Below are 22,961 nucleotides of genomic sequence, written 5' to 3'. Positions count from 1 at the left end.
TTTCGTTTTTATCCTTTGGGTAGGGAACCCTATAAATCACAAAACCGCCGGAGCAATATTCGTGCAAATACCTACCAAAGGTGCTATCAAAAATTTGCGGCTGTGCAAACGGGATATCGCTATTATAATGTTCATAGCGCTGTCTCGCTCGTACAGCGGATCCGCGACCGAAGCTTAAGATTCCTTATTAGCATTCGTGGAGAAAATATTGCACAGTTTTTTCAAAAGTACAATTTAAACTGTTGGTTCGAGATAGGATTTCGTGAAAATTAAAAAAGGTTAGATTGAAAAACTTTTATTCTGAAATTCTGGCATTTATTTATAGTCTGTGGCGACAATCTGTCAATGTCAAAAAAATAAATTGTTGGGAGCTCTCGTCTCGCTTGGTGAGTTTTATTCATAATTTAGAAAAATCCGTACCTTTATTTATTTCATGTGTAAAACTAGCATACGTGCGCTTTCGAGGACGCGGATCCAAGCAACCCTCAATTTTAACCGAAGATAAAATAATTGATTATAAAGCAAACCTGTGACCCACGCACATGTTATATGCCTTTTTTTATGTGCCTACTTTTGTTTGTAAGTGTTAAATGGATTGAAAACAACATCAAAAACTGATTCTTAATTTTCGTCATTACTAAAATAAGCTACTTTGCTACTTTTATAAATTGCAAAAAAATAACTTTAAAATCTGACTTGTCTGTGGCAATCTCGCACCTGTCATGTCACCCGTAGTATGGCGTGGCGTGGTTAAATTCGTCCCACATTCAATCCGTACTTATGTGAAGGTTATACGAACACTAATTAAATTTATCATTTCTATTTCACTATAAAGTTTAATCGTGCATCATTATTGTTTGGGGTGTACCTAAATTTGTAATTTTTTTCGATATAGTGCCTTAGAAAACACGGGTGGCGGCTTTAGTCATGATGATGTCCAGAATTGGTCGAATCAGCATGCTGCTGGAGGCAGCTCGGGTGATGGAGGAGGCCGAACGATTGCTCCATGGTAAGATTACGAGATTAACTTAATCACAACGTATAATATGTATTCCTCTTAAATCACCGCGATTTTTTTCGTGGTTCATTTTGGTGCGTAGTAGCGTTCAAAGATGCGTAACCTTTTTAAATTAGCTGTGATCGTGAGCGGGATGATGCGTAAATATGATTAAAAGTCAAGTTTTTGATTGAATTGTATAAAATGGTTACATTATTTGATCAAATGGATGTATCTCACAATGTGACAATTATTATTATCACTGACAGTTTCCAGACGTTTCCATCACTAAAGTCTATTTTTTTATTCGGTTGAAATGTCATTTTATTTCATAGTATGAAATGACACATGATGTTCATACTATACTTCGTTTTTTTTAGCATTAGAAATTTGGTAAACAATCTTAATGAGTCTTTTAATTGAAAAACACATTTTAAAAATAAGTCATGGTAAATATGTAACAATTATGAATCTAAACGATCTTTTATATTCTTTTGCTTTCATAAGTAATAGTTATTGATTTTTAAAAAGTGTTTTTCAATTAAAAGACATGTCAAAATCGCTTACCTTCTTTCAAGTTCTTTCTAATGCTAAAAAAACGAACTATATGAAATGTCATTTTAGTCTACCGAATAAAAAAATAGACTTTACAAATATATCTGTAGTATATATATTTGCTTATAATTAATTTAGTCACAAAATAAATAGCCTTGAAATGAAATTAAATGAAAATTCTTTATTCACATAAAATATGGTATAACAAGGTGTTATTGGAAAGATATTCCTGTACAGAAACATATTTTGCTGGTTAAGCATGCAAATATTATCTTGAAGCTATTCATAGTTGTATTAGCCTTCATCTATTTGGTAGGTACATTGTTAACTTAAAATTAATATTTCTACAAGGGATGTACCGACTAGTTGGGAAAGCCGGCTATTCGTCCTCATTTATAGTCGGCGACTAGTCGGCAAAAATGGCCGATTGGTCAGCACTTCATAAGTGACAGAAAAACAGAGCAAAAAGAAATAAAGAGCACATATTTTCATAAGCTTTTTACCTATTACCCAAATTTTTATTTAGGGTGCTAACGAAAAACTTTTGTTCGAAATTATTGACCGTGTGGTCGCTTTTTTATGTCCGATTGTGCGGTCGCCGTATAAAATATAACCTTAGGATTTTTTTGTTAAATTTTTTATTGTTACTATATGATAAATAGCGCGACGAAAGGGTAAAAGGATTGTTTTTTAGTGCATTTGAACCGAACTTAGACCAAACTAATGATCTGGCCGACTAGCCGACTAGTCGGCTGACTAATCGGCCATCCGAGCGCCGATTAGTCGGCTAGTCGGCCAAATCAATAGTCGGTACATCACTAATTTCTACTTAATACTAGGTATTACATATCGAACAACTCACTTACAGAGTAAAACACCTGTTTTTTAAGCCAACGATATAGTTGTGCTTTGAACGGGTTTATAGGCAGGGGTTTGATGGTTTCCGGAAGGGCATTAAATATTTTCATACATAAATAATAACTATTTTTCATAAAAAGGGAACTGTTCGGAATAAAATCTAATACAAGTTTATTGGGATATCTCGTGTTTCTATTGTATACATCTTTGGCCTTTTTGAATAGATCTGGATATTTTTTTACAAAAACTGCTGCCTCGAAAATGTAGTTAGTTTGAAACAATAGAATTACTTGTCAAAGCATAGCGGATACACAAAACATGTCTGGATTCTAATTTTTGGGTATGGGATTAAGTAGACTACCATTCATAATCAATAATATGATGTTTCATAAATATATGAAAACACAATAAAATTGATATTTTGGCCATGAAGTGCCCAATTAATTAATGCAAAAAAAAAATAGTGCTAAATCAATAGATTGGGCAGGAACTTTATTTAACTTGCAATATACCTATGTAAATGTAAAGTGTCATTCAATAGAACTTGCCAACTATGTAAACAAAAGTTACTAGTAAATTGACATTCAGTGTCAATTTTAGTACGGCGGTTTGTTTACATAGTTAGCAAGTTCTATTTAATGACAGTTTAGTTATGTTTGTTAAGGTCATATCTTGTAAGTTAAATTTGATGATGGAGACAGGAGATGGCCGTAGTAACTGTGATAAAACAACACAACCTAATTGTGTTTAGGGTGTTTAGAAATGTCTCAATGAGTATTAGTTGTCTGTGGAAAGAAAGGTACAGTCAGCGATAAAAGCTTGTGCAAAAAATTTTTTTTTTTTCATTATACTTATCATCATCTTTATTGTGGGTGTCTTCACACTACCCTGAGGTTGTCTGGAAGAGATCGCTCTTTAGCTATAAGACCGGCTGTTGACTACCATAGTTTAAGTTATGCTTAATTTGTATATCATGTTCTTTGTCATATCGGTGAGCAAATTTGTATTGTATTGTATTATTAGTATTTTACTCTTGTTACAGTTCATGTTAAAGAGGAAGCAGTCGAGATAGAAGAAGTAGTAGAAGAAGAAGACGACACATCATCATCAAAAGGGGAGACATGGGAGAACACCGCTGCCCTCGAGGTGACAACAACCGAGGTGACAACAGCTGGGGTGACAACAGCCGAGGTGACAACAGCCGGGGTGACAACAGCCGAGGTGACAACAGCCGGGGTGACAACACCGCAGGATGACGAGAACGCTGATGATGAGGTCAAGGATGACCTAGAGTTGGGTCCGGTGCGGCTGGTGCGGCCTGTCGTAGCATACGCTATTAGCGGTGAGTTGCATTATATTTAATATCTGGGAGACCGAGCTTTGCTTTGCATTTAAAAACTCAAAAATGCGCTTTTTTCCAGTGTTAAGACCTAGCTAGATCGATTTTTTGCCCCCCAAAACCCCCGTGTAGCAAATTTCATCGAGATCCCCGAAATATATTATCTATCTATCTATTAAGCCCTTTTGTTCCGAGTTAGAGTATGTCTCTAAGCTCAGTGTGCCGCTTGGCAAAGGCCTCCTCTAGCTCTTTCCATTGGGGTCTGTCGTGGGCCACTCTTCTCCAGTTCGAACCAGCTTTTTCTAACTGAAATATATTATAATATATTATAAATAACATATCTGGGTGACCGAGATAAATAAACAAGAATTGCTCGTTTAAAGGTATTAGATATACAAGAATTGCTTATTTAAAGGTAAAGTAAGTAAATACACTTTATTGCACCACAAAGAAAAATACAATAACAGATTTACAGTGTAAATAAAGATAGCAACAGGCGGTCTTATCGCTTATCTCTTCCAGACAACCTTGGGGTAGCAGGATATAAAGAACAGAAAACTTTTAAAACAGGTAGAGCACGAAATAAATTACAGGAAGAAGAAGTTTACACATTCGATCATATACTATTATATAAATATGTACCAATAGGTACAACCAAATAGGTTAATAAATATCACATACATATACAAATATATATATATATATATAAATATATACACAGCGGCACATTAAGGAAGAGATAAGTAATAAAGGTATTAGATGTAAGCTTCGGCAGTGGGGAGACACGCCTGACTTCGGGCAAACTCGATTCCGTTCGGCTCAGCATTGCTCCAAGCAATTATTAGAGTTGACACAACTTGACGTCCCTTTGCGTGCACAACCACAGACAAGATAGTGACTGAATTTTGACAACCCTAAATAGTCGAAAGGATAAGTAAGTTAGAAAAGTCTCTGTCAATTTTCGGTTTTGTAGGAAGTGTCCTTTCTGTACTGTAGTACTATTACTTATTCTGCGGTTTCGGTTACCTAGTTTCTTACTGTTGCACAGGGTTAGTCAACAGTTGGTCCACAAAATAACTGCGGTGTGGATCCACCTTGAGGTTTTAGTTGGAACTTGTAGAGAGATTTAAATGAGTCAGCCAACTTGTTGTTTTACCATGTGCTATTATGACAAGCGTTTTTCATTTATAGATTTAGACCAAGATAACTCTGCAGGGATTTTGATGGCACAGATTGTACAAGTGTTATTTTAAACGTCAAACTTCTATGAAATAATGACGTATAAATAACAATTGCACAGTCTATGCCATCCAAATTGCTGCAGTTATCTTGGTCTAACTTGGGCTTTTAGAAGGCACATTATACTTTACAATACACTATTTCTAATGAACTGTGTTACTGTTGTCTTCTACCTAATCAAACATAATAAAACAAGAAATAATGGAGTACCTTGCATTATTTTTAACTGTCATTAAAGCATGTGCCAGACGGCAAACAACCACAGTTTCTGCAAGATAACCTTGGTAGAAAAACAGTGGTTTTAAGCCATGTAGCAAGTGGTTGAAACCAAATTCTGCATGACCTTTAAACGCCCTTGGTAGACAGGCGTGCTCTGCCAACCATGAAGTTTTGGGCTTGTTGTAAACCATGTAGACATCCGCGCTTCTACCAAGGTCGTCTTGCAGAAACTGTGGTTGTCTGCCGTCTGGCACATGCTTAATAGTTATTTGTTTTACAAGGGCGCAAAGTTGTTTTTAACATCTCCAATACTTCGTAATAATAATAATATTTACCCTTAAGAGGTTTTTTTTATTTATTAAAAATTGTACAAATGGCGGACTTAATGCCCGCCCTTAATGATCAAGGGATTTATAATATTTATATACTATGAATGATATTTTGTTACTTAGCGCGACTTGCACCATTCTACTAACCCAGGGTTAACCGGTTAAACCTGGAGTTACCATGGTTACCAGTACAATTTGACACTAAGTTAACGCTTTAACCGCTTAACCCCGGGTTAGTGGGTTGGGTGGGGTGGGTGTGGGGGCAAGTGGGCCTTAAACTGTATCACTCTAAAGTACTTTATGTATACAAGGTGAACTTATCGTAATCAGGCATTTAGTTCGTTTTTACCAGACAACCTTAGGGCAAAGCAAATATGCATATCTATGACAGCATGTACTTAAAATCACATTTTGTTTCAGCTGCAATAGAAGAAGCGCGAGCGGTCGCAGCCGGACAACAACCAGCTGAACAACAACCAGTTGAACAACAACCAGCACGCGTACAACAACCAGCCCCCATACAACAACCAGCACGCGTACACCAACCAGTACCCTTACAACAACCAGCCCCCGTACAACAACCAGCACTACAACAACCAGCACGCATACAACAACCAGCACCCGTACAACAACCAGCACCCGTAAAACAACCAGCACGCGTACAACAACCCGTACCCTTACAACAACCAGCCCCAGTACAACAACCAGCCCACATACAACAACCAGCACGCGTAAAACAACCAGCCCCCATACAACAACCAGCACGCGTACAACAACCCTCCGAACAACAACCTCCCGAACAACCATCTGAACAACAAGGTTCAGAGCAAGCTAGCGACAAACTAATTGAACTTAGAGACTTCCCCGTCAGGCCTGAACCCATTGCTGTCCCCGAAGCACCTTCCACTAGCAATGAGTGTCAGGAAACCAACCATGCGGAGACTCCCACAACTCATAAAGAAGCTAACATAGAAAAAGAAGTAAATAGTGTCCCTGAAGCCAATGTGATTGAATACACCATTGAAGTTAACATAGAAAATCAAACAGAAGACGAAAAACTGTCTGACGATGAAGAAAAACTCATATACGAGGATGATATTCTTGAAGATCCTCAACAGAAACTCCCAGAAATAGACGGCGAAGAAAAGGAAAACCCATATAGTTGTGAGATATGTAAGGAAAAGTTTGAGTCGAAGATGGATTTGATAGAACATGTTATGGTACATATACACATGGAGGAAGAAGACAAACATGATGTCGACAACGTGTCAAGCACGGAAGACAAGGATGGTGTGAATGAAATTAGGATAAGTATGGAAATTGAAGAAGAGAAGATTGATATTGTAGAGAACATGCCAAACACAGAGACAGAAGACAAAGACAATGTTGGAGTCTTGCCAAGCATCGAGCATGATGTCGCTGTAATCATGCGAAGCATGGAACAAGAGGACAAGAATGATGTTGAAATCATGCCAACAGAAGACAAAGACGATGTTGAAATCATACCAAGAACAGATCATAATGTTGAAATCCTGCCAAGCATAGACCATGATGTTGCTGTAATCATGCAAAGCATGGAACAAGATGAGGACAAGAATGATGTTGAAATCATGCCAACAGAAAAGGAAGATAAAGAGGATGTTGAAATCATACCAAGTACGGAGCATGCTGTTGAAGTCCTGCCAAGTATAGACCATGATGTTGATGTAAACATGCAAAGCATGGAACAAGATGAGGACAAGAATGATGTTGAAATCATGCCAACAGAAAAGGAAGATAAAGAGGATGTTGAAATCATACCAAGTATGGAGCATGCTGTTGAAGTCCTGCCAAGTATAGACCATGATGTTCCTGTAATAATGCAAAGCATGGAACAAGATGAGGACAATACGGAACATGAAGTTGAAATACTGCCAAGTACGGAGCATAATGTTGAAATCCTGCCAAGCATAGACCACGATGTTGATGTAAACATGCAAAGCATCGAACAAGAGGACAAGCATGATGTTGAAATCGTGCCTAACATGGAGCACGATGTTGAAATTATGCCAAGGCCAACACAGGATGACAAAGATGATGTTATCGAAATCATGCCAAGTACAGAAAAGGAAGACAAAGATGTTGAAATTGTGCCAAGTACAGAAGATGAGCGTGACGTTGAAATCGTTCCAACAACAGACCAAAGGGTAGGAAATTCAATCGAAATGTTGCCAAGTAAGGACCCGGAGGATAAACATGAAATTATAGATCCTGATGATCCTGAAATTATTGATCTCGATGATGGAGACGTAGAGAATATGCCAAGTGTGGAGATTGAAGTGGATAAGCCGGTTGAGAAGAAAGGTGAGTTATTATACTTATTATACAGGGTGCCCAGTAATTAATGGATAACCTTCTAACCACCGACAGGGCACCTTAGGCTGGTCCAGAAAATGCACTTATAGGTCTAGTAAAAGTTTCGTGGTTTACGAGATAATCGCACTTTTCTAAATTTGAAGTATGGTGCTAGCTATTAAAAAAGACAAAAGTTCGATTATCTCGAATACCACGAAACTTTTACTAGACCTATAAGTGCATTTTCTGCACCAGCCTAAGGTGGCTGTTGGTGGTTAGATGGTTATCCATTAATTACTGGGCACCCTGTATATGTTTCTCTTAACCTCTCGTGTGCCGTCTGTTTGTGTGTTTGTTAATTCGCGATAAACTCAAAAACTACTGAACGGATTTTCATGCGGTATTCACCTATCGATAGAGTGATTCTTGAGGAAGGTTTATGTATAATTTGTTAACCCGTGCGAAGCCGCGGTTGCTAGTAAATACCTAAATAAAAATAAAAATCATTTATTTCAAGTTACAAGGCTCATAGTCAGTAGTAAAATTATTTTATTGCTAAATTTGCTACATCACAAGGTATATATATATAATATAATACATTAGTTTTGTCACCAAAACGCTTATTATTTTCATAGTCGACATCTAGCGTCAAGTAGCGGATTTACCAGTACCGCAACTTTCATAAGGAAACACCCTGAAACAGGAAGCTCATTCTCGCAAAGCCCTTGTACGTCTATTTTGGGTCCCCAAAGCAATTAGACTGATAAGTAAAACAACACCGTTATTTATTAATTCATTGTATTTTTTAACCACTTGGTGTCATAATCATCTTCCTCGCGTTGTCCCGGTTTGCCACGGCTCATGGGAGCCTGGGGTCCGCTTGGCAACTAATCCCAAGAATTGGCATAGGCACTCATTTTTACGAAAGCGACTGCCATCTGACCTCTCAACCCGGCGGTAAACTAGGCGTTATTGGGATTAGTCCGGTTTCCTCACGATGTTTTCCTTCACCGAAAAGCGACTGGTAAATATCGAATGATCCACCACCACCCACTTTTCTGTGTATCCTATGTATCTTAACCACTTGTCAATAAGGGTCCTGACCGAATTTTCAGTATTTTTTCTGCAATTTTTTTGAGATTTTTTTCTGCTCTATACAACAGTGCGACTCTTGAACTCACCATTTTAGTCACCACACACATATGGAAAGGTTAGTAGTATGTATAACTACCATGTTTTGTTTCAGAACAACCTAGCCCGCTGCAAAAGTTCGTGCCGCGTGACTGCTTCGTGAGGCTCGACCGCTGCGACATCTCGAGCTACATTATAACACACCACAAGCCCGCCAAAACCTCCAACACACCTCCAGAAACTAACCACAAAGACAACGACAAACACCAACATAATTTAGCCACAAACACATACGACTGCGACACATGCGGCAGATCGTACAGACAGAAGCGTCATCTCAAACGACATGTCAAAATGCATCTGCGGACACAATTTAAAAAGCCAAAAAAGCGAAAAGATTTTATCGAACCACTGTTCCCTTGTGTAGTATGCGACAAAAAGTTCACGCGACCATATTCATTAAAGATGCATGAAAGAATTCACACAGGGTTAAAACCATACTCATGTGAGTACTGTGATAAACAATTCGCCGTTTTAGGATGCTATGAAATACACAAACGCGTCCATACAGGTGTAAGACCGTACTCATGTAAGTTGTGTAAAAAAACCTTCACGCAGTACGGCCATTTGAGGACGCATCAACGTAGCCACACCGGAGAGAAGCCTTATTCCTGCGAAATATGCAAGAAGAGTTTTACGCGCTCCACCCAATTAAAAACACATATGCGGATACACACCGGTGAGAAGCCGTTCTCTTGTGAGACATGCCAGAGGCAGTTTAAGGATCAGAGCATTTTAAAAATGCATATAAGAATACATACTGGGGAAAAGCCATACTCTTGTGAAGTATGTAAAAAAAGTTTCTCGCAATCGAGCGCTTTAAAAGTGCATAAACGAATACACACCGGTGAGAGGCCTTACGGTTGTGAAACATGTCAAAAGCGGTTCGCAGATTTGAGTACTTTAAAGGCACATAAGCGTATACACACAGGGGAAAAACCGTACTCCTGTAAGATGTGCAATAAGGCGTTTACGCAATTGGCTAATTTAAGGATGCATGAGTGGCGAAACTCGTGTACAAAAAAAGATGAGGCTGTTAAGGCTTTCCCCTGATAGGCTGAACTGTGTTCTTGTTGTTGTTAGTGCAGTATTTTTTACTATTTTTATTGTCTGGACAAACTTATCCATTAACCTGACCAACTTGTAAAAATAGTTAATTGTTTTACAAGGGGCAAAGTTGTTGTTTAACCGCTCCGCTAATATTGATACCCGAGCAAGCGAAAAATTCCAAAATCTAAAAAAATAAATAAATTATATTTTTTTAGATTTTTATATAAGTAGTTGTTTTCAAATTATTTGTAAATGTGATTTATAAGTTATTAAGTAAAAAATATATTTATTTATATTTTTCATAATTATTCAAGTTTCTTTTATTTCACCTGAAAAATTCTTAAAAAAATAAATATATGTTTTTACTTAATAACTTATAAATCACATTTACAAATAATGTGAAAACAACTACTTATATAAAAATCTAAAAAAATATAATTTATTTATTTTTGGATTTCATACAACGTTGAAAATTTTCAAAGTGGTTGAGCACCCCCTTGTAGTTGTGATAAAGTTACAAAACTTGGTGTACATTATCTTTATAATAAGTGTGACCAAATAAGGGGGTGCCGCTTCTTCTAGCTAGAGTTTGAATTTTCCCATACAAACGTGAACCACCCTAAAGTACGTAAGAAGGACGGCCTGTATGCATTAGTAAGACACTTTTACCTTGTTGCTCCAAATGGATTTTTTTACAAAAAGTATATTTTATGCAATAGTATATTCTGCATTCAATAACAAAAAATTGAGATTGTCGCTATCTCACAAGTATTAAAAAAAAAAAAGTTTAAAAAAGTAAAAATATTTTTATAGCCGTTATAAACAAGTTACAACCTTGATTTTTTTTAATGAACTAATATTAGGTGCAATTAACATCCAAATTTCACAACAATCGAACCACTAGTTTACCTAAAAAAACGATTAAAAAAAAATGTTTTTTAGCCAAACCAAGGGGATTCTAGCATTGAAATTTGGTAAAACGATATCTTATATTAAGACAAATAAATGCACCTAAGAAAGGTATACACTTCAGCCAGGGGCAGTTTCACTATGGGATTGCGGCTAGACCCTTTGCATTTGATTACTTTGCCTCACATGCGAATTACTGATAGCAAAGTTCAACTTTGCTATCCGTTTTTGAAGTGCAAAGTAAGCCTTTCCGAGCTGGTGTGGTGAAAAAAAACTTGCTTTTGTTGTATTAGTTTATAATTTGTTTTATTCTTGTTACATATGAATATTGAACATTAAAAAAATGTACTATTGCAGCTTTGCATCTCACTATCAATGAATTGTATTAAACGACTTTTTTCACTGCCCATAAAATTGTATTAGAACATCATTAAAATACAGTAAATATTACAGACATTGTTTTATTAGTCACGAATCCTTATCTTTCGAACAAAGAGTATTTATAGACGCATTTTAAATTATGAGAAGTAAATATAACACAACATATTCTATCCGACTGATTAAATAGATATTCGAATTTAAACTGTTGTGAGACATACTAACATTAAATAATTTTACGATTTAGACTCGCTTGTTTTAAGTACGCGATACACGGCCGTCGTGAACGCTGCTCGTACCGTTAGTGCTTGAGAAAGGAGACCTAGGCTCTCCGAAACATGTCGCGCGAGTGACTTAAAACAAGCGAGTCTAAACCGTTAAATTATTTAAATAGATATTGTGTTTAAAAATAACTGCTGTTTTTCTAATAATTATTTGATGCTTTATTTCGTGCTTGGTGTGAAATAATTTATTTTAAATACAGTCAAATATTATATTGCTCCCCCGCTCACCCTATCAATCCTTGAGGAAGGTTTAGGTTTCACTCGTGAGTTATAGCTTTTTTTTCAGAATCCATAACTCCCGCGGGAACAATATAGGCCTTTGTCCTTCAGAACACCTGCCTGAAATAAGACCTTTTTCGAGCAAGTGTGATGAAAACTTAGTAACCATTCGCACGAGCGCTTGTTCAACGTGTGTTAAAAAAGCGCTTGAATCTGCCCACTGCACGCTAAATTCGATTTAAAGACCTAGGCTTAAAGTTGAAAATGCAACAACGCTTGATAAAAAGCGCTAACGCCATCGTGTGAATAAATCAAAGAACGAATAAATACACATGTTTCCATTTGTGTCATTCAACGCTTTTTTAAGCGTATTGAAAAAGCGCTCGTGAGAATGAGGCCGTAAAGTACTTAAACGCTTCACACACGTTCCTTAAAGCCATAATAGACTACCGCACCGCGACATTGGTGCACACCCATAAGTGAGAGCGAGAAAGAGATATTTCAAAATATACGCGGCGGTGGTGCGGTAGTCTGTTACGGCTTTTAATTCAGTGGCTGACGACAGGGACGCAGCTATACGATCATCATATGCTGCGTCTATTTCGTCACTCAACCATGACATATGCTCCGTGTGCAAGCTCTTTAAATTCGGCCAGTGGTATAATGTACTCGTACTCTGTGGTAGTTTATTTATGTCAAGTGTCAACTTGACAATCTGTTCATTCTGTTCTGTTGTTTTCTTTTAGTTCTTTGGTTAAAACAAGAGTATTTTTGCTTATTGTCTTGTTAACTTGTAGGTAAACAAATTCCACTCTTGAAGTGTCATTTTACTATTTCAACATCTGTATAGTTAATAAACTGCTGCTAATTGTTGGTAATGTTAATGTCAACGTATAGCTGTTGTCGAGAACATGTCTTTGGAGGCGGCGCGCGTAAAGCAGGAACCAGGGTGGGATGGCGCAGGCTCGTGCGGCGCGCGGGACTTAACAAATCTAGAGAATGAGCAGGGTAAGTCTGTTTACGATAAGTATGCCACCATAGATGGTAGCATCCTATAGAAGTGGTCTACGCGTGCCTCCGTGAGGGACAAAACATACGCAATGCGCCGCTATGATTGGTCAAATTTATTTGTTATGGTGGGCAACAAATGAATTCGACCAATCACGGTGGTTAATTTACGGTGGGGAATAAAACAAGATATGAGACTGTGACAAGGACAAACAATAATAGCGCTTTCGCTGCTACTCCTACTGAAAGATACATAAGACTATCCCGTTCTGTCAGTTATCCCCACCACTCATGCCCAATCCAGTTATACTAGATTCATGTATGCCACACTTGGCACTGACACTGTATGGACCATACAAAAATATAAGTAAAGAAAAAGAAAGAGTGGTAATTCCATACATCAGTTTTTTACCAAACCGCGAGTTATTTCGTAGGCGACGTCTAACGTCAAGAAGTGGACATTATCAGTACTGTTACTAGACACCATGTCACAAGTTTCGCTACTGACGAAAAATGTACTACTAAAACAATTTACAACTAATATTATAAGCAGAAGGAGTTGAAAGTAGAGTTCCGGTGCATTCGGTTATAATATTAGCTTAGCATTACAGTTCTTGTTTGCCGCAACATCTATTGTCAACTAGCAGAACTGATAATGTCCGCTACTTGACACTAGACTTCTTTACTTATTTCTCTATTGTTATGGAACTTTTTATATACGTATTATTCTTACTTAACAGTCAACATTAAGAAGGAAACAGAGTATGTCAATGATGCAGAATGTACAAAGCAGGCGCAAGTGGAGGAGCTCTGGCGCCACTTGTACGCCAACCATGTGGTTAAAGAGGAGGTTGTGCTGGGGCCGGAATGCATGCAGCGGCAGCACACTGACATAGCGGTTCACAGTGAGTCACTTTAGTACTGGACTGGCAAAGATGGTATATAGCTCCGTATAAGATAAGTAAATTCTAAGAAAATAAGCGGTACACTAAAAATGAATCTCGGAAAATCAAGAAAAATTTATGCTTAAATTGATGGCGCCATACCTTTGGTCTATAGATGTTGTGTTGATGGCGATACCGTTTGATATTTAACAATTATAACACACAGTGAATCAGTGAAAAATAATTTATCCATATTTATATATTTTTTGAAATTTTTAATCATTTTCATTTTTAGTTTTCATCCTGTATCGAAAGATGGCAGTAAATTTACTGTGACTACAAAATTTATTATGACCACAAGCCTACACTATATTCTCTTTGGTACTGGTAATAGGCTGGTAGTGATGGTATAATTTCCTTAAAATATAAAACTTTCAGGTAGCTCAGTTAGTTGAATGTTCTTAAATGATTGTTAATTGTCCCAATTTATTCAACGGCAGGATTCGATAGGATAATTATCAATGATACTTATCTTGATTAAATTATCATGATTTTTATGCCTGATAATTATCGATTTGATAATAACCTAAAATATAAAAAACACCCCAATATTTTTTTTTTACTATAAAAGAATTCAAAGAAAGTTATTATAGCACCATCCATACTTGAGATAATTATCCGATATTTATGAGATAATTGTAGGATAAATATCGCGATAATTATCAAAGACTATAATTATCTGGATAATTTCGAACCCGGTTCAACAATCCGTAATTTTTACGCAAAATTTGTACAAAAGCAGTAAATTGATGAATAAAACTGTTATTTCAGTTACAGTTAAACTCGAAGTTTTGTTTTCTGCCTCTCTATCGCTCTTGCACATTCGTTTAACACATTCATTGCCACCCAGCCAAACAAGACATCCGCGCCAGGCCACAATAAAATCGTCATATACCTAACGCTGTAGTACCACGATCCCGAGTATCGGGTCGTCCGGCCTGGGAACGAAAAGTTAAAATACCCGATAGTCTGGTTTTCGGCACTGAATGTGTAAATAATGTGTGTGTTACTGCAGGCACACGGTCGGGGTCGTCAGCGCCGGAGCGCCCCGCGCTGAGAGACTGCTTCGTACGCCTCGACCGTCTTCCACAAGAGGGTCTACTTCAGCGGACCACCGCATGCAAACCTCGAACATATACTGAAAGAAAGTCAGATATATATGACGTATGTTCTGATAATGACAAAAAACTTGTATGTGATGTTTGCAGTAAAGCGTTCACTCTAAAGAGTGATTTAATGAAACACCTCATGGTCCATATTCTAAGCCTGGATGAGGAAAGACAGCAGGGGACTCTTAACAAAGGTGGGTGTAATGTTTCTTTTTACTTCTCATGCTCGTAAAGTTGGTCTTTCAGTCGAGTGTGCATAAAGTAAAACCATCTATAATCCTTATTGAATTAGCAATCAAGTTTTAGCTTAGCAAAAAAAAAGTGTCATAAGATTTTCTTCCATTCCGTTACCATTTTTCATAGACTTTGTATGACGGTGACGGAATGGACCTATGCACAATTTGGGCCACTTTTTTCTTTTACTAGGATCAAAAGAGCTAAAAAAATCTAATCAGAAAAAAGTGTAGTGTATAACTACCATGACTCATTACCAATCACTACATAGTATAAAACAAAGTCGCTTCCCGCTGTCTGTCTGTCCCTATGTATGCTTAGATCTTTAAAACTACGCAACGGATTTTCATGCGGTTTTTTTAATAGATATAGTGATTCAAGAGGAAGGTTTATGTATAATTTGTTAACCCGTGCGAAGCCGGAGCGGGTCGCTAGTATGACTGCCTTATCTTTCTCATCAAATTGACGTCACAGTGGTCACTAAGTTTGGTTAGACGCACTTTAGCTTAGATTAACACAGACATCCTTCGACCACGCTCAGTGCTCAAGCGTATTATTTTATTATAGCCTTGTCAAAGTTAACACTTATTTTGTATTTTTAGATGAATCGAACTTCGCGAAATACAAGAGCAACGTCATCGTTATCAAAAACCTTGCATGTCCCGTCTCAACACACCGTGTGGCCCAGACTGAGACATCCCGAGCTAAACACAGAACTACACACACACAACAGAACATTACCATCGACACATTTCCACACACTTCTACGACAAACTCTTATGTTTGCAACACTTGTGGAAAAATATTTCTACAAAAACATTGTTTGATTGACCATTTCAAAGTGCATTTGCGTGGAAAGCAACTGTCATATTACAAACACAAACTGCCGCCCCAGAGGTCTAAGCCATCGAGGACTTTGAAGCTCAAAGGAACAAAACCAGAAACATGCGAAACGTGTAAAAAAGTGTTTAGCAAACCGAATAAATTGAAACGACATCAACTTATTCACACTGGTGAAAAACCATATTGTTGCGAAATATGTCAAAAAAGGTTTACGACTAAAAATAATTTAGATATACATAAGCGGACCCATACTCGAGAACAGCCTTATTCTTGCGATGTATGTCAAAAGAAATTTTCACAATCCAGCGCTTTAAGGACGCATAGACGAGTACACACTGGTGAAAAACCATACTTTTGCAAGTTATGTAACAAAGCTTTCACGCAATCGGGGCATTTAAAGGCACATGAAAGAATTCACACAGGGTTCAAACCGCACTCCTGTCCAATTTGTATGAAACAGTTTGCCGAAAACAGCAAGTTAGAGTTGCATAAACTAATACACACAGGAGCCAAACCGCGTTCATGCGAAATATGCGGGAAAAAATTCAGGCAAATAGCTCATTTAAATCGACATCAACTCTCACACACGGGCGAGAGACCATATTTCTGTGAAATATGCGAAAAGAGATTTGGCGACAGTAGTCAGTTGAGACAACATAAACTAATACACAAGGGAAATGAAATATGTAAGAAGCAGTTCAGTGGATCCGATAATTTAAAGAAACACATAAGAATTCACACAGGCGAAAAGCCTTATTCCTGTGAAATATGTAAAAAACGCTGTTCGGAAAAGGGTTCCTTAAAGATACACATGCGAACCCACACTGGAGAGAAACCTTTCTTTTGTGAAATATGTCCAGAGCGGTTTGCCTACACCAGTAGTTTACAGGCACATATGCGATATCATACGCAGGAAATGTTTTCTTGTGGAACCTGTTCGAAGCAATTTTCTACATCGAGGGATTTGAAAAGACATGAAAAAATACACACAGGAGAGAAACGATACTCATGTGATGTATGTACACGAATATTTCATGACAGACATTCTTTAGTGAGACATATCCGCGCCCATGAGCATTCCTTCGGGAAGAAAAAACGATCATAAAGTACAATTATTCTTTTCATAACATAACACTATATGAAAAAAATGCTCGTAATTTGAACATTTAACATCACATCGTATGAATTACAATAGTAAATACGTAGAAATCAAAAAATCTAAATTGACGACAAATGTGATGGTTTGCAATAGATGCCCATTACCAATACATATTATTATAACTGAGAATAAAGTTTTATTTTTCGCCTTTATTATTCTCACTAAACTGATGCAAGTACCTAATAATATTATTTCAGGATTTTTCTTTGATATTTTGTCATGTATATATAGACAGGTGGAAATCGGCCTGTTTCGAGAAGAGTCGTCGACATCTCTTCTAAATACCTAAAACTGGTATGGATGTGTTCCTCGTGATCTCTAGAATACGAAATGACCGGTTTTAGTTTATGGAGTGGGGGACGGGTCGAAAAAAAGGGGGGCAAAGATGGCGGCCGACCATTATTGATATTTGTTCACATCTTGAGTCCTATGGGACCGATCGGTTCGTGTGAGGTGTCGTTTGGAAGAGTATTAAACGTGCTATTATTGTTTCATAATAACCGTAGTCATAACTGTAGTCGTTTACAAAATATTTTAAAATATTTGATTTTATACCGTGCATGGATGGCATAAGTACTGATTAAATATGCGCCTAACTCAATAAATTACAACAATACCGCAATTATTTTATTACAAAATATACGAGACATTTCATTAGCTTACCAAAAACATAAGTTTTATTGGCGTATGATATTATATAACCAATTAATAACGAATTTTGTTCAGCATGGGTCACTACGCACCGTCACGTAAATGGCGGGCGACCGACGTAAACTTTTCATTATTTCTCGGGTTCTATTTTATTGATCAATTGCTGATAGGTACCATTTGAAAGGTTATTAAACGTACAATAAATGGTTTCTAATAGCCGTAGTCATAACTTTAGTAATTTACAAAATATTTTAAAATATTTGATTTTTTTACCGTGCATGGATGGCATAAGTACTGATAAAATATGCGTCTAACTCAATAAATTATAACTTTACTCCAATAATATTCTTACAAAATGTACGTGAAATTTCATTAGCTTTCCAAAAATATAAGTTTTATTGGTGTATGATATTATATAACCAAGTAATTACGAATTTTGTTCAACATGGGTCACTAAGCGCCGTCACGTAAATGGCAGGAGATCGGCGTCAACTTTTCATTATTTCTCGGGTTTTATTTTATTGATCAGTTCGTGATAGATACCATTTGAAAGAATATTAAACGTACTATAATTGGTTTTCAATAACTGTAGTCATAACTTTAGTCATTTTCAAAATAATTGAAAACATGATTTTTTACCGTGCATGCACATAAGTACTGCTAAAACATGGTTCTAACTTAATAAATTATAACTTTATCGCAATTAATGTATTTACAAAATATACGAGACATTTCATTATCTTTCCAAAAACATAAGATTTATTGGTGTAAGATATTATATAACCAAGTAATAATGAATTTTGTTCAGCATGGGTCACTGCGCACCGTCATATAAATCCCAACAAACAATTAGGCGACACTTAGCACCTATTTTCTTACCTAAAGACAGCCTGGCTCTAGAATAGCTACATCTATAGTCTTAGTTTACAGTTTACAGGCTCTGGTGAGATAAAAGTGTTTAAAAGGTTCATCTAAAGATTTAAGATCTACAGTAGCTGTTTTGGGCGCTATATTGCATGTTAAGCTGCTAGTATTATAGCTTATAGCTCAAAGTGAATTGAACAACCTTAACATCTATATGAGTAATAATCTGCAATTTGCACTTAAGGTTCTAAACGTGTGATAAAGCCTTCTACTTATAGCTTTTTATATCGCAATCGCTACTTAACTCTCTTGTATGACTTACAGTCGAACAGAGAAGTTATGAGTCGCTATTATAGATCTAAGATCATGTAGTTACAGACGAGCGTTATTTAAATACCGTAGTACATCTTATAACTGTCAATAGAGTCATACTTACAAGCTAAAACTACAATGCCAAACGCCAATGAATCAATAGGTAAGCAAAAACTATAAATTAGACCGTAAAATAAAATAGTAAATAAATATAATATAGATAGTTTACTCAATATTGACCTTATCTTACTATTACTATACTTAAAACCGGACTTCACGGATAGTTATTATGTGGACATACGCTGCTACTCAAATAGTAGTCACTTATTTTGCATCCTGGAACGTGCGGCGACAAATATCTCTTTAACGCCACAAGCCTCAGATCTCACTAAAAAGGTGATTTTAAATTATTAACTACGGAGTGGGTTTGAAAACGTTTTACGTGTAGACGCGTGAGTCAAATAACAACACAGATATTAAGTACTTCATATGCAGTGGTTTTGCAATCATGAAAGCTACGAACTTAACGATGTTATGAACCTAGAACTGGGCTTTTGTCAAAAGAGTCAAACTATACTTAAGTTTCCTGTGATAAAAAAACAAAACAAACAAACCATCATTTATATCGATATTTTATCATTTTGGATACCTACATTATAAAATGTACTGTCAAACAATAATAGAATGCTGCTGGTCTACCAGGCGCTCGCCGCGCCGTGTGTTTGCTTGCTTGGCGAAATTGGTCCTGGCATACCTACATATATGTTTATAGTTGTACGGTAACTAAACAATATTTTTGGAAAGTTAATAAATAGTTTGCTGATTTTACTCTAAAAATTTCACGCTATATTTACTACATTATCTCTTTCTCAAATTATTTCAGTCACTAAGCAAACCTCTAAGGTAAAAATTAAACATTTTCTTTAATATTTTTAAAATGGTTATTTTGGGCCTCAGATTTCAAACAATCGAGTATTCACAGAAAATTTAATATGCTTGCAAATGGTATCCACCATATGAAAAATAGAACCTGAAATATAATGCAAACTCAACGATGGCCGGGCTCCATTTACGTGACGGTGCACAGTACCCATGCTGAACAAAATTCATGATTACTTAGTTATATAACATTATAAAGCAATAAAACTTATATTTTTGGATAGCTCATAAAATTTCCCGTATATTTTGAAAATATTTATTGCGGTAATGTTATAATCTATTGAGTTAGAAGCATGTTTTACCAGTACTTATGTCCATGCACGGTAAAAATCATATATTTTCAATTATTTTGTAAATGACTACAGTTATGACTACGGTTATTAGAAACCAATTATTGTACATTTAACATTCTTTCTAATGGTATCCATCACCAATTGATCAGTAAAATAGAACCCGAGAAACAATGAACAGTTGAGGTCGGTCGCCCGCCATTTACGTGACGGTGCGTAGTGACCCATGCTGAACAAAATTCATCATTACATGGTTATATAATACCATACACCAATAAACCTTATGTTTTTAGAAAGCTAATGAAATTTCTCGTATATTTTGTAATAACATTAATTGCGGTAAAGTTATAATTTATTGAGTTAGACGCATGTTTTGTCAGTACTTATGCCATCCATGCACGGTAAAAAATCATATATTTTAAAATATTTTCTAAACGACTACAGTTATGACTACAGTTATTATGAAGCAATAATAGCACGTTTAATACTCTTTCAAACGACACCTGAAACGAACCGATCGGTCCCATAGGACTCAAGATGTGAACAAATATCAATGCTGGTCGGCCGCCCACATTCCCCCCCTTTTTATCGACACGTCCCCCTCTCCATAAACTAAAACCGGTCAATTCGTATTCTAGAGACCACGAGGAACACATCCATACCAGTTTTAGGTATTTAGAAGAGATGTCTACGAAAATCGTGAAGGAGACGACTTGTGTTTAATTTAACGCCAGACTAATATAAAATAGAGTGTATAATTTTTTTAATTAAGTTTGTTTTTAAGCATAATAAGATTAATGATTTTGTTTTAGTTAAAATTAATTAATGAATGTATAATTTTGAAAGTGCATATGAATACACTTTTTTGTTGGAAATGTTGAATTCACAAATTTATATGATGAAATAAATTTATAAATGTTGTTACTTATTTATTTAGATAGATAGATAGATTTATTTATTTCTTATTGGAAATTACATGGTATTTAACAATGTCACAATGTTTCCAAATAACATGAATTCACAAAAAGATCGTCAGATTGTAAACAATAATACATTAAAATAATTAAGAAATAAGTAAAAAATAAAAAACAATCAAATAATCATAATAAAAATTAAAAGTAAAAGTTAAATACAGTAAAATGAAATGTTAGATAATGTCAGAGCATAATAAACATACTAAATACAATGTCAAAAAATTTACCTATGTATGTCAAAATATAAACTACCTATGTCAAAAAATTATCTCTTGCAGAGTATAAAGCGGTCAAAATGTATATAATGCTAGGGCACCCTAGTTAATATAATGTCAGAATAAATAATAATATTGCAAAGTCAAATCAAAATTCCCAATTAACAGCTAAAAACAATAAGAGATAAAAAACAATAAACAATAAAACATAAAAAATAACAATGTCAGATTAAATTATAATAGAAAAATATTTACATTTTAATCGCGTTTCATGTCAGTGTATTCTTTAACGGAATACAGCGATTTTTTGAGTAACATTTCTTTGAGTCGGCGTCCAAAAATATTTATTTTACCGCAAATAAATTTCCCTGCCTCTAACCGGTCCAGCCGGCCTAGCCAAGGTGACAATCGCTATCGCTACGACAACGAACCGCTTTGTGTCTTTCTATCACTCTTCCATATTAGTGCGACAGTGACAGTTGAGTTTCGATCGCTACGGGATCATCCATTAATTACGTCACACCAATATCTAGGTGCTTTCATTATGCAAGGAGTTAAGTTTAGTTTGTATAGTTATGTGTAAGCTAGTTATAAGAAAAATTGCTACACCCCACCGGGGTCCATGTGCAACTTAACATAATTTGTAACATCTATGTAATACCATGGTTTGCAATAAAGATTTACTTTACTTTTACTTTAGGTTTTTTTACCCCTCCCCCCTCCTTGTCACATTTTGCAAACCCCTCCCCCCCCCTGGTGTGACGTCACATTTTAGGCAATTTTGTTTTCAACGAAATCGACAATATTAACTCGGCATTATTTTTTTAATAAAAAAATATTTTTGATATATAAATATTAGTAATTTTATAACACAACGAAAGTTACATCCAAAATCTCATTATTTAACTATACAGCGAATAAAAAAATATAAATTAATTTTCGGTTACTGATGAAGTTAAAGTGACATCACAATGTTTGTGACTCCCCCCTGCCCCATGTCACAACATGTCACATTTTCTTGACCCCCTCCCACCCCCTAAACGTGTGACGTAATTAATGGATGACACCTACGGAGCGTAAGCGATTTGCATGTTGGTTACGCGGCCTGGGGTTCCCAAACTGTGCGTTGCGGCGCCCTGTAGAGTGCTAACTCCATACATCAGTTTTCTTACGAAAACGCTAGTTATTTCGTAGTCGACATCTAACGTCAAGTAGTGGAACTATAAGTACTGCTACTTGACACCAGATGTCACAAGTGCCGCTACTGACGAAAAATGTACTACTAAAACAATTTACAACTAATATTATAAGCAGAAGGAGTTGAAAATAGACTTCCTTGAGCATTAGTTTTCAAATATAAATAAAAAGAATATAAATATTCGTCGCAACATCTATTGTCAACTAGCAGTACTGATAAATTCCGCTATTTGACGCTAGATGTCGACTACGAAATAACTCGCGTTTTGGTAAGAAAACCTATGTTATGGAGTTACCACTCTTTCCACCCACGCTATGTTT

At 36.2% G+C, this 22,961-nt stretch overlaps 2 protein-coding genes across 2 annotated transcripts; both read left to right on the top strand.

Annotated features, from left to right (window-relative positions):
* The first annotated feature begins 7,818 nt into the window (after nucleotides 1-7,818).
* LOC134659810 (zinc finger protein 239-like) lies at nucleotides 7,819-10,168 on the top strand. The gene is made up of 2 exons (XM_063515515.1): nucleotides 7,819-7,879; nucleotides 9,117-10,168. The coding sequence occupies exons 1-2, from the start codon at nucleotides 7,834-7,836 to the stop codon at nucleotides 10,112-10,114; spliced, it is 1,044 nt and encodes a 347-aa protein (XP_063371585.1). The 5' UTR covers nucleotides 7,819-7,833; the 3' UTR covers nucleotides 10,115-10,168.
* A 5,755-nt stretch (nucleotides 10,169-15,923) lies between these two features.
* LOC134659479 (zinc finger protein 226-like) lies at nucleotides 15,924-17,167 on the top strand (the record flags this gene model as incomplete). Its single annotated transcript, XM_063515123.1, has 1 exon — nucleotides 15,924-17,167. A coding segment is annotated over one exon (1,221 nt), but the record flags the coding sequence as incomplete, so codon positions are not given.
* Between the last annotated feature and the right edge of the window lie 5,794 nt (nucleotides 17,168-22,961).

The sequence above is a fragment of the Cydia amplana genome, chromosome 25 (genome assembly GCF_948474715.1).
Source record: "Cydia amplana chromosome 25, ilCydAmpl1.1, whole genome shotgun sequence".
NCBI lineage: Eukaryota > Metazoa > Arthropoda > Insecta > Lepidoptera > Tortricidae > Cydia > Cydia amplana.
Note: the sequence above shows the minus strand (reverse complement) of the source record. Positions and strands in the feature narration are given on the sequence as shown.

What these genes read in the sequence shown, in the direction of transcription:
- LOC134659810 (XM_063515515.1), top strand. Translation starts at nt 7,834, where the DNA reads ATGCCAAGTGTGGAGATTGAAGTGGATAAGCCGGTTGAGAAGAAAG. An exon ending in TAAGCCGGTTGAGAAGAAAG is followed by an intron (nt 7,880 to 9,116) that starts GTGAGTTATTAT and finishes GTTTTGTTTCAG; the next exon opens with AACAACCTAGCCCGCTGCAA.